The following is a 12,377-nucleotide window of genomic DNA, read 5'->3' on the forward strand; positions in this document are numbered from 1 at the left end:
CAAACTTCCCTTAAAGAGAAAAAGATCAGTTGCATTTACGGATGGCACCTTCATGATTTTAGATAAGGATTTTGGACTGCACAGCTCAGAAGGTTGTCCAAACTAAACCACAGTTGGCTGTAGTCTGGTGTTGCATGCAATATGGATGTAGTAGAACTGCCCGATTATGAAAAGAAGAAAACAAAAATCCTGATTATTTAACATGATTACTTATTGAGTTTGGATTTATTGCACTTGAACAACATTCTGCAAAGCAGAATGTGGCAAAAATAATTTTAACATATATGTACAAAGTACAACGTTTAAATTAAAATATGAATCAGATTAATTGCACATTCTTTAGACTTTATTTGAGCTTTTGTACTTTTTACTTTGTCTTTAATTCTTCTGACAAATGTCTGCATGCAGCTGGTTGAAGAAATGTACTAGTGTGGGTATCATTTGCTGCAGAATATATCATTTTTGTGCACATATTACAGATGTCAAGCATGCACTTGTAAAGAATATTTGAATTCAAAAATTCATCTATTCCAACTCAACATTCATTGAAATGAATGAGCCCAAGAGGACCAATGACAACATGCTTCAGCAATAAAAGAGTAAAGCTCAAGTAATATTTTTTTAAACCCTCTTTTAAAGCAAATTACTTTTTGCTAAGCAGCTCAAAAGTAGCAAAGCCTCATCTTCCTGCATTTAGTGGATCTGAGTTTGAGAAGCACAAAATATAGGCTAAGGTGTTCAAGTTACTAAAGAGAAAGTTAAAAAGACATAAAGTACAAATGATTAGAAGCAGTTAATGTCTTAACTGGAGACCATAACTCTCTCTGCAACATATCTTGGTACAAATTCAGATTAGCTGGACGCTAACAATTCGCAAAGTGGACTTCTACCATCTTAAGACAACTCCTATCTCAAATATATGACAACGCTTTTTTACAAATGTTTCAACTTTTGTCGTAGTTGTAAACTGAAACAGTTTACAGGGGAAATGTAGTAGCAGATGGCGCACCACCAATTATCTTCCTGTGTGAAACATATGCAAAAACGGAACGTGTAAAAGACATGACATGCAGGGAATGGCAGTCACTGAGCTGTTATGGTGTTTTCTATCTTCCAATATATAATTAACATGTCACATGAAACTTAATCTGAAAGGTTTCAGATTAATCCAGTGTTCTTCAGCATCATTAATAGGTCCGCAACATTTCCTTGCTCAGTTACCAGAAAAGAGATTTCAAAGCTCTGTGAGAGCTTCAGACTACTTTTAGTCATATCTAAAAGAACATTTCTTAATGACTTGAGTTTATATTTTTCAGGGGTTTTTTTTAAACACTAATCAGTGCAGAAGTAATTGTAATTTTGGTCAGAATAAACATTATTAATCATGTTAGTTAAGAGTTTTTAAATAACAATGTGGCGGATTAAATCATTTAAGCAAAATTATTTTTAAAACGTTATAATGTACGAGGTGTACTTTAATGCACCGCGAGGTTATCATGTGAAATGCTACATAAGAAGCGCAGTGACCTGATAGTTGGTCAAAACTGCTGGGTAAAAATCCACATAACTAACATAGACACCACACCTTTTAAATGAAGAACATGCCAAACTCACCAGTGCTGTCCTGATGTCCAGAGACCACCGTCACTGAGCTCTCTGATGCTGTGGGACATCAGTCTTCCGTATTTTCTTAAAACCTGTTAACCCGGAAAAACGTTTTAGTACACGGAGGAATCAGAAATACCTCCAGAAATAAGGGGTTGAGGTGTTGTACTGTCACGACAATTACTTGGAAATGTTTCCCAAAGGGTCAAATAAACAACACAGTTGGTTGAGAACAAAAGAGCAGCAATGATGGTGAATACAGCATCGTCTGTAGTCTGTAGGACGGATCCTATCACCCGAGTCAGAGGCTCCAGTCACAGAATCGCTCATTGGAAGTAGCGTAAGCAGCCGCAGATGTGGAACTTTGTATTTATCACTTCGCTAACAGTTCATGGTCCTCGAAAACTTCAGGGTCCTGATTTTTATGTTTTTGTTTTTTTTTGTTTCGTTTGTAGCAAAAACCTAATCACCAAAAATGAATAAATAAATATGATAAACTAGCAGTCAGCTGTGTGAGAAAGAAGCGCCGCGCCACTGTCACATGTTAGTTTTTGTCCTGTCATTCTCTTTCCTGCTTTTTCAACGTAAAATGCTCAGGAGTAGTCTTTGGTCTTCGCCCTGGATTTATACTAAAGAAAGATGCTCATTTATATCGCATAAAAGATTAACTTTGCTTTGAAAATGTTAAAAGTTCCTCACTTCAGAAATTTCGAGGTATGGCCAATGCGTCACCAGGTTGAAGTGTAGAAGTGGTGAAGCGTTAAGCTTTTATCCTGTAGGTGGCGGCAGAGGAGAGGTGTGGTTGATGTGTCACGACATCGTCATTGAGTCACTGCAGCAGAAACTGTGGAGTTAAATTTGTTTCACAATTATTCAATAAAAAACAACAACAAAAAAAACCCTGTCAATTAAAAAAAGAGAAATAAAATTGTGATCAAAAATTTTGGAACTAAGGATTTTTTTTTTAAACAAAAGCAATAGCTGAGCTCACAGATTCAATGTTTATGTTTATATCTAGTTTTGCTTTCTCTTAATGATAGCGAGGGGCGAGTAACTGCAGCTGTTCTAAAGCTACAAACTAAATATTGACCCATTCTTATTAAATTGCTGTTAAATTATTTTAGGATAAAAATAATTAGAAAATTAAATGTGTTTTGTGAACAGCAGGAGTTGTAGTGAGTTAGCTGTGTGTAGAAATTTTAGATACAGATGAATTCAGGTAGAAGGAAATGCAGATAATGTAAATTGTGTGGCAGTTCCTATTTGTGTCCACTGGATGGCAGATGGCAGCAGTTAGCTGGTTTCTTGTTCCTGATTGGCTAATGAAGACTTTGTTGCTCTTTAATGTTATTTCCTAACTCTTCTCTTTTAATCTTAATGTTTTCTTTGTAAGTATGAATTAGAAGCAGATCCACAGAGCGTAATCAGTCCTTCTGTTCACTAATAATTACTCAAAGTGCAGGTGTAAAACAGGTGCATAAACAGAAATATATTTTCTTACAAATAAATTCATGACTTTAAAATTGATTTCAGTAAAAATTACAGAAGTAAAAGAGAATAATAAACAGTATGAAAACAATAGACTTTTGCAACGCTTTGCTGCTCGGGCCTAAATATGAGAATTGGGTAAAGAAAAACAAAAAAATATATAAGAATTTTAGGAAAACACTGGACATTTAAATGAGCCCAGCATAAATATCTGTGTTAATTAATCTAACGGGATCCCTACTTACATCGCTGCTGTCAAGCTGGTAACGACCCAACTACAGCGCTACAGCCTGTCTATGGCTACAACAGCATTTTGAGCGGCGGGTTTATGCCCTCTGGTGGCTGCAAGTGGTAATTACAGCCAATAATAAAGTTGGTAAAAATTATAAATACGCCTTCTTCCTGCGAGCTCCTCCAAAATAAAACACCGTAAACAGGAAATGCTGTGGTTTGACAAAAACAGCGTTATTATACATTAAATATAACTATTTGCTTTAATTACTCTCTGAATACCGTTTTAATTTGTTTATTTTGATTCACAGCTTAGTAAAGGTGCCTCATATATATTTGTATTAACAGGAAGTGAAACTCAACTTCGGATCTAAAGCCTTGCTAATCGGTTAGCACCACTAGCTTCCGTCTAAGTCGCCGCGGTGCTTTCTTCAACTCTGAGGAGATGTTTCTAATTCACACTCACAAAAAAAACATTGAAATGAGCCCAGGATAAATATCTTTGTTAATGTACCTAACGGGGACTCACTTAAATCGCTGCTGTCAAGCTGGTAACGACCCAACTACAGCGCTACAGCCTGTCTATGGCTACAACAGCATTTTGAGCGGCGGGTTTATGCCCTCTGGTGGCTGTAAGTGGTAATTACAGCCAATAATAAAGTTGGTAAATATGTAAACACAAACTCGCAGAACTCCTTCCTGCCAGTTCCTTCAAAATAAAACACCGTAAACAGGAAATGCTGTGGTTTGACAAAAACAGCGTTATTATACATTAAATATAACTATTTGCCCTAATTACTCTCTGAATACCGTTTTAATTTGTTTCTTTTGATTCACAGCTTAGTAAAGGTGCATCATATATATTTGTATTAACAGGAAGGGAAACTCAACTTCGCATCTAAAGCCTTGCTAATCGGTTAGCCCCGCTAGCTTCTGTTTAAGTCGCCGCGGTGCATTCATCAACTCTGAGGAGATGTTTCTAATTCACACTCACAAAAAAAAAAAAAAACATTGAAATGAGCCCAGGATAAATATCTTTGTTAATGTACCTAACGGGGACTCACTTAAATCGCTGCTGTCAAGCTGGTACCGATCCAACTACAGCGCTACAGCCTGTCTATGTCTACAACAGCATTTTGAGCGGCAGGTTTATGCCCTCTGCTGGCTGTAAGTGGTAATTACAGCCAATAATAAAGCTCGTAATTTTGTAACCACAAACTCGCAGAACTCCTTCCTGCGAGTCCCTTCAAAATAAAACACCGTAAACAGGAAATGCTGTGGTTTGACAATAACAGCGTTATTATAAATTAAATATAACAATTTGCTTTAATTACTCTCCGAATACCGTTTTAATTTGTTTCTTTTGACTCACAGCATAGTAAAGGTGCCTCATATATATTTGTATAAACAGGATGGGAAACTCAACTACACATCTAAAACCATGCTAATAGGTTAGCACCGCTACCTTCCGTCTAAGTCGCCGCGGTGCTGTCTTCAACTCTGAGATGTTTCTTATTCACACGCACAAAAAAACATGGAAATGAGCCCAGGATAAATATATCTGTTAATGTACCTAATGGTGACTCACTTAAATCGCTGCTGTCAAGCTGGTAACAACCTAACAACTGCGCTACAGCCAGTCTATGGCTACCACAGCATTTTGAGCGGCGGTTTTATGCCCTCTGCTGGCTGCAAGTGGTAATTACAGCCAATAATAAAGCTGGTAAAAATTATAAATACGCCTCTTTCCTGCGAGTTCCTTCAAAATAAAACACCGTAAACAGGAAATGCTGTGGTTTGACAATAACAGCGTTATTATAAATTAAATATAACTATTTGCTTTAATTCCTCTCTGAAAACCGTTTTAACTTGATTCTTTTGGCTCAAAGGTTAGTTAAAGTGCCTCAAATAACTTTGTATTAACAGGATGTTTTTGTTCAGACTAAGTAAACCTTAATCTTGATTCCAGTGGCACAGTCCACTGTGCCCTCAACCAATTTAGTGGTGCGATTATTTTTATAACAAATAAATGTACATAAAGTTTTTTTTGTTATCTACACTGAGGCAAAAATAAAAGAGTAAAATAGTTTATTTTATCAGTAAAGATAAACAGAAGGCACACATACAGTATCTGAGGGTAAAAGTCACACCAGCGTCAGGATCTATAGTAAAATATATGAGGAACATCTTCTGCCAGAAGGATTCAGAGTTCTTCCTCCTTGAAGAGCTGATGCAACATATTTGCAAGCAAATACAGCCTTTTGCAAAAATATATCCATATATAATTATACACTTTTTTTTTCTCTACACACTGAAGCAAACAAATTATACAAAAATGCAGAAATCTATCTCGGTACATTAAGTGGTGAGGCGTTTCGAAGAAAAAAAACAAAAACAAAACATGCCTTTCATAAGCATAAGAGTGGCAGTCGTACAGAATCCAAAAAATAGAAGCAGTACTTTCATCATAAGCTGTTATAGGAAATACATACAAGTCCATATAATGCTAAAAATATTAGCTTTAAAACCCAAGGGAGAAAATGTACACAAAAAGACATTCTCAACATGGATGTTTCTGGATTATATGGTCCAGAAAATACAAGAGCGTCCCTTTCGAGCAGTCTGGGTAATATGCTTACTAAATTAGCAAAAGGAGTGCCATGGCTTCAAGGTTTTTGTTTTTGGCTGCCAAACAGGTCCCAGAGTTTACAAATTTGAGAACAAAAGCGGTGGCCATGCTACAAAACTACCACCATTGAAAAAAAAAAAAAAAAAAAGAAGGACTGAGAAAACAACAAAAAAAAGGAAAAAGCTGCAACTGAAACACTGAGAAAAAAGTTGATGACAAGGTTTGCGAGGGACAAAACACTGCATATCTGTGCTTAAGTGCAGATGCCACTTTAGAAGAAAATGCTACAGACATTAGCCGTAGAGTTACAGCTTCAGTTATGTCAATCAAGAGAAATTGCTAGAAGAACGATCTTTCCCAAAATCTGACCTTACTTGTTCAGACTCCTTAGCAGCAGTGGCAGTTTTTGACATGATAAATGTGGCTTACCATCTAGGGTGTCAATCTATTAGGGAGAGGCAAGAGCAACAAAAAAAAATTAAGTCCACTGTGCCCTCAACCAATTTGGTGCTGCGACAGTCAAAGAGAAAAAAAAACAAAAAAAAAAAAAACAATGACTAAACGAATGCATGCATGCTGGCCCAGTGAGTAATAAAGAACCGCCACTGAATATTTGTTTATGGGGTAAAACAATTCTTTTGTATAAAATTAGAACCATGTCTTTAAACGTTGGGACATCTTGTAGTCAGCGTTTTTCTCTTCAATGTTAAGGTTTCTTGCAGTTATTTTGTGCATACATAATTAAAAAATGACCGGCTTTTCCTCTAGAAACACAACCTTTCCCATGCCGGCGTAGGCCATTATCCTTGAAGTGCCCATGAACACAGGCATCTGAATGGGAGCTAAAGTTTGTTTTCTTCGCTGAAGAAGCAAGTTTAACAGTCTCCAATTTCCAGCTTTGAAATTTTTCAAAAACAAAACTTCTCGACAAGACAAGAATAAAAAATAAAAAAATTCTTATCTGAAAAGTTGCTCAGTAATTTTACGCTTCGCCTCGTTTTGTAAAATACAGTAATATTGTGGGGTTTTTTTCCCTTCCAGCTGCTAGTACGGGTAGCTGTCGGGGAAAGCCAGTCCCTGGACGCACTGCTCCCCTCCGTCCATTAGGTACGGACCCTCCTCCTCGTAGCTGGGCAGGGGGAAGCCGTCCTCCTCGTTGGGAGGCAAGATGGCGTCCAGGTCGGCCTTCAAACTCGGCCTGTGGTTTTCCGGGAATGCCATGGAGAACAACGCGTCGGGGTTGCACACAAATTTGTAGACGTACCTTTCCCCGGCAACCTGGAGGAAGGAAATAAAAGCGTTTAAAAAAATCTTTGAAGAAAAGAGAATCGTGTGAAACTGTAGATGAGGAAGATGACTCGCCTTTACCTTCTGCATGATGCCTTTTTCGTAGTAGTACCGCAGCGAGCGGCTCAGCTTGTCGTAATTCATGGCTGGTCGATTTTTCTGGATGCCCCAAAGGCGAGCCACCTGAAAGAAAGAAGAAAAAAAAAAAAAGAGACAATAAAAAGATTAAAAATCAAAGAATTATTCTTACAAATGGTTTAAAGCTGATAGTTTGAAGACTAAAAGCACCACCTCTTCTGGATCGATCAGTTTGAACTCCATGTTGCGTCCTGTCCACACGATCAGGTGTCTGTTTGCCGGATTGTCCAGCAGCGTGAGCAAGAACTGCCAGAGCTGCAGGGAGCCGCGGCGCTGGTACGGCAAACCTTCCTGCTTCACTTTGCCTGCTTTCAAGAGAATTGCACCGAGTTCACGCGTCTCGCTTCGGCTACCAAAACAATCAGATTCTACTCATTTCTAATGACGGAGAATAAAATAAAAAATAAAAGAGGATTTTAAGCAGTGTGACGGTAACCTACCTTCCAATCTTTCTGGTACAACACAGGTGTCATCAAAGTACCGAAGAGGCTCTCTGTCCGGACCAAATCCTGTGGGGAAAAAATAAATTTAAAAAATAGAGTTAGAGTTACACATCTAATGACATATGTATGTCATTAGATTATCTATCTCTCTCTCTATATATATATATATATATATATATATATATATATATATATATATATATATATATATATATATATATACATATATATATATGTGTCTGTGTGTCATAATTTAAAATAAATATTTATTCAATAAAAGTTAAGAAAAGTGTCGATAGTTGAGAATCGACAAAACAAACAATTATGTTTCTTTTGTGAACACATTTTTTTTCCTATTGGTGACATAAATGACATATATTAATATTTTATCTTTCAGTTTCATTTAACTGACCGTTTATTTTGGAATTTTGGATGTTATTAATGTCTTAAATTGTGGCACATAAACGGTCAAATGGGCCACAAATAAATAGATAAATAGATAGAAAAGAAGTAAACATTTAATGTGAAGGTAAGTCAACAGAACTTAACTTTCTTCATTCATAATTAAGCATTCGTAATTATTTTACCGTTTTATTCAGCTACAAATTTCCTCTGCAACATTAAGTCCCAAAAAGTGACACTGTCCAATTAGAAAGTTCTAAAATAATTGCAAATACAGAATTATTTAAGTTATTAGTTGAAACTTGGATTCATTCCTTCATTAGGGCTCTCTTTGATTCTCCGTGTTGACTTATTAAATTGTGGCAGTTTGGACTCCCATAAGGCAGAGAATAGCAAACCATTAACTAGAACTCACCAGCATTGTTTTTCTGAAACAGAACCGGAGACTTTCCAAAAGTCGACTGGCAGGTTTGAACCTCTGAAAAAGAGACAAGAGATCCAATAAAGCTTCAGGCACAAATTATTGAACCCAAAAGTCGTTATGCATATTACAAAAAAAAACAAAACAAGCACTTTAAACACACCGGGCTCAAAGCTGAAGTCTCTTGGCTCTTGCTTGATTTTGACGTGGCTGAAGTTGGCTTGGGGCGGGGCCAGACCTGGACCGGCCGGCCCCGGGTCCGGGTAGCGTGGGTCCACCAGCTCCTGCTTGAAACCGTGGGGAGGGAGGAGGACGACTGGATCCGACAGGTGGCGCTGGTACAGAGGCCGGCCGTCGCAGCTGGAGGGGTGGTACGGCGGGTTCGGGGTTTTCTCTGGAGGCAGGAAGGGCAGGCAGGGATCAGACAGCTGCCGGTGGAACCTGGGAGAACCAGAGGAAGGTTGGAGTCGTCGGTGGAGATGCGCGCAAAGCAAAAACAAACATTAAAGGTCGAAATCAGAGCTCACCTTTGCTCTGTGTTGAAAGCCGCCGCTGCCGTGCAGCCGATGGGGGCGTGCCGCAGCGCGAACTGCTGGTTCTGGTTGGCCTGTGGGAGGTTTTGGCGGTGGAAGGGGCTGGAAGTTGGAGCTCGGCTGCTCATCTGAGGTGGGGAAGGCTGCAGCTGCCTCCGTAAGGGTGGAGGTCCTGCAGGGTGGATGGAGCTACACTGTGTTGCAGGTGCACTGGCTGGACCCGGTTTGTTTTCACAGGCACTAAGGGAGACAATGACATAAATAGTGTAGCTTATTCAGTCTAAAACACACAAATAATAACAACAACAATAGTCGTTACAGTCACTCAACACGCCAACTGCAATCCAAGAAATTCAAAAAGTCAAAAAGATTTCTTAAAGTGTTGTGGTTTACAATCCTCATGGCTTTTTTTTATTTATTTTGCAAAACATAAATAGGTTGGAGGCTGCTTCCATAGTCATTTCCCAAAATCTCTTCACCATATGACAAGTATGGTAGTAAGATAACATAAAAATGTGTAAAAGTGAACAAAGGAATCCAGTGTAAAGCCTTTATCTGGTACCTGTAACTGTAAAGGCACATATCAGTCTGGGGGGTCCCGCAGGGGGACAAATCTTTGGATGGACTGGGCTCCCGCTTCACCTTGCTGACAGGCGGTCCGTGAAGCATCACTACAAACAGACGTTACAAAACAATGTTTCAGTATATTTGAAGTTTTATGCTCCCACAACAAAAAAAACCGTCCAAGCAATGGAATAAGATTTTCCATTGCTGGTGATTTCTCTGATTTCTGAGGCATTTTCTCAGATTCAACAGAGCTCTTTCTCCTGGCTCCCTTTTTGCTCCTCTGTGTGTTTTTCTACCCGAGCTCAACTTTCCTGGAAGGAGCCGTCAGCATGTTGCCGTGACGCCAACAGGCCACAAACATTTCCATGTGCGACACGCTCGCAGGCGGCTTTATGGCCTCACGTTGGAGTTGTTCTGTCACGGGAGCCGTCATTAAAGCAGCAATAAATCCACGTGTGTGGGAGCTGCACCTACTGTACCTATTTTGATTCACGACATAATATAGATACACCGGCCCCGGATGTCATCTTATAACCCCCTCATTTCCTGTTCTTGTGAGTAGTAGCATTGATTTGGCAAAGCTCCAACACATTTGTGTGTCTCTGGGTGATGTGGCGCAATCTTTGCTTGTAAACACAGCAGGGGGAAAACGGATCCGGAAAGGTTGACTGGGTTCATCTATATCACAATGGAATATTGAATGTGTTGGGAGCAGTGATGGCTTTCAAGAGCAACAGCTGCTAGTAGGAAGGACCTCTGATAATGGTTGTTTGTGCACGTAGGATGCAAAAACCCGTCACTGAAGGAGCTCTCCAATTCAGCAACAGCTTTACAAAAAGTATAGAGGTGTTCTGTTCATATTTAGTGTGATTAAAATTATAATATTTTTATATAGATCTCTAAAAAAACAAACAAACCTTTTTGGGTTTTTTTAAACCTTTTGCTGCAGGTTGTAAACTAGTGTGACATTCCTGGATTAGTTTCTATTTGTCTTATCTCACGAAAAGATCAAACATATAGAAGGCAATGTGTGGCAAAATTCAGTGAATGTATGGAGGTCTACAAGTGATAGTTTCATGAGGAATATGCAACTCTGAAGGTAGAAATATGTAAATGATTAATATGGAGCTATATGAAAAGTATGGAGCGCTAAAATTGCCCCTATTCATTGTCGAAATACGGGGAAGTAAAAGTGCCAAAATTCAGCCAAATCAATATAAATGTAATTAGATGTGTGGAAAGGCGATGTACAATGCAATGAAATAGTGAATAATTTAAGGAATACAATTTACATGTATGCTTTCTGGGATTTTCTATAATCCAATGTTCAAATTTTATTGTTTTTTGGTGGGATTATGGGGAATCTCAGTACATTTACATTAAATATCTGTATAACAACAGTCATAGCACAAGAAAAATTGGAAGAATGATGCATTAAGAGGCAGCAGATGTTTTTGTACACGATTAAATCGTCAACTGTAATTAAATGTAATTATGGGCTGGCGGTTTGAATCGGTTTTAGTTTATATTTCACTTGACCTAAAAAGGGACCAACAACAAATGAACGGAAATAGAGAGTATTCAGTTTTCATATAGAACAAATCGTAATTTAATTTAATTATGTTTGACATTTTACTTTTTCTCATGGTTTCCCAGAGAACAAAACATTTAGCATAACATTTAAGAACGTACATGTTTAATATTGATTTAATGGTTTGTTTATTACATTGTGGCTGCTGTGGCACAACCTAATTTTCTCCTCCGCACTACTTGTAGTCCAAGACCCAGGGTAAAAATAAATAAAACAAACTCATTATCTGGAAAGCAGTTTATTTTCCTCAAGTGAGAGGGCAGGACTGTTTGCTCAGACTATTTTCAGCCCTTCACACGTCTTCATTTGCAATTTGCTACAACAGAATAGAATTAAATACACAGCCACCACCACGCAGGGAACAAAATGGCTCCATTATTTGGCTTTCACAGTTCACAAACAAAAATCTAGCTCTGTTATGTAAGCAAATATGATTCACACACAGGGTTCTCAACCAAAATAAATGTTTTCATAATAAATCACTGTCATTTTTATGAAATGCTCCTTGTGTAACCGTGGGTGACATCTATAAATACGAGAGGAGAAGTAGCTACTCACAGTTATTGGACTGGAAATCTGGGACAAACTGCTCGTCATCAGGAACCTGAGCTGTCAGACGGCAGAAGACAGGATGATTAAGATCTCGCTATACGCTGAGCCAAAAATAATCAATACATGCAGCGTGTTTGGTCTTATTAATAGCAGGTAGCTTCTATTTTTAAATAAATGTTTGCTTTGCTCTCTCCCCTGCCCCCCTTTGTTTTTTTTACCTTCTGCAATCCATATTTCCTGGAGCTGGATCAGATCCTGAAAAAGCTCTGAAAGACAAACACGGAGTAAATTTACAGGTCAACTGCTGCGTTTGGAAACAAACAGAGCAAACCAAGTTGATATACCCTCTGTGTCCTGAGCCAGCTCTGTTTCTAAGAACCTCCTCCGTCTGTCGCCGAGACTCCTCTCCTCCTCTGTGTGGCATTTCTGCAACCGGCAGCGGCAAAAACAAATCAGATTGCAATGCACACACCAATAAATAACGGGACAT

General features: G+C 38.5%; 1 protein-coding gene across 4 annotated transcripts in view; it reads right to left on the minus strand.

The window, feature by feature from the left end:
* The window catches only part of LOC122826870 (ETS translocation variant 5-like), a 70,003-nt gene that overhangs the window by 56,043 nt on the left and 1,583 nt on the right, over positions 1-12,377 (minus strand). The window contains exons 3-14 of one of the 4 annotated variants that reach the window (XR_006369885.1): positions 12,232-12,313; positions 12,106-12,153; positions 11,894-11,944; positions 9,740-9,848; positions 9,172-9,417; positions 8,808-9,085; positions 8,639-8,701; positions 7,819-7,887; positions 7,532-7,683; positions 7,322-7,423; positions 4,790-7,231; positions 1,615-2,449 (exon numbers count right to left, since the gene is read on the minus strand). Coding sequence is in view for 2 of the 4 variants with exons in the window: in XM_044109208.1 (XP_043965143.1) it covers positions 6,998-7,231; positions 7,316-7,423; positions 7,532-7,683; positions 7,819-7,887; positions 8,639-8,701; positions 8,808-9,085; positions 9,172-9,417; positions 9,740-9,848; positions 11,894-11,944; positions 12,106-12,153; positions 12,232-12,313 (1,440 nt within the window). In the remaining 2 variants the exon portion in view is untranslated. Of the gene's footprint in view, positions 1-1,614; positions 2,450-4,789; positions 7,232-7,315; positions 7,424-7,531; positions 7,687-7,818; positions 7,888-8,638; positions 8,702-8,807; positions 9,086-9,171; positions 9,418-9,739; positions 9,849-11,893; positions 11,945-12,105; positions 12,154-12,231; positions 12,314-12,377 lie in introns of those variants that run through there. The other 3 variants (XR_006369884.1, XM_044109208.1, XM_044109209.1) reach the window with 3 other exon arrangements.

Source organism: Gambusia affinis, linkage group LG24 (assembly GCF_019740435.1).
Source record: "Gambusia affinis linkage group LG24, SWU_Gaff_1.0, whole genome shotgun sequence".
Taxonomy (NCBI): domain Eukaryota; kingdom Metazoa; phylum Chordata; class Actinopteri; order Cyprinodontiformes; family Poeciliidae; genus Gambusia; species Gambusia affinis.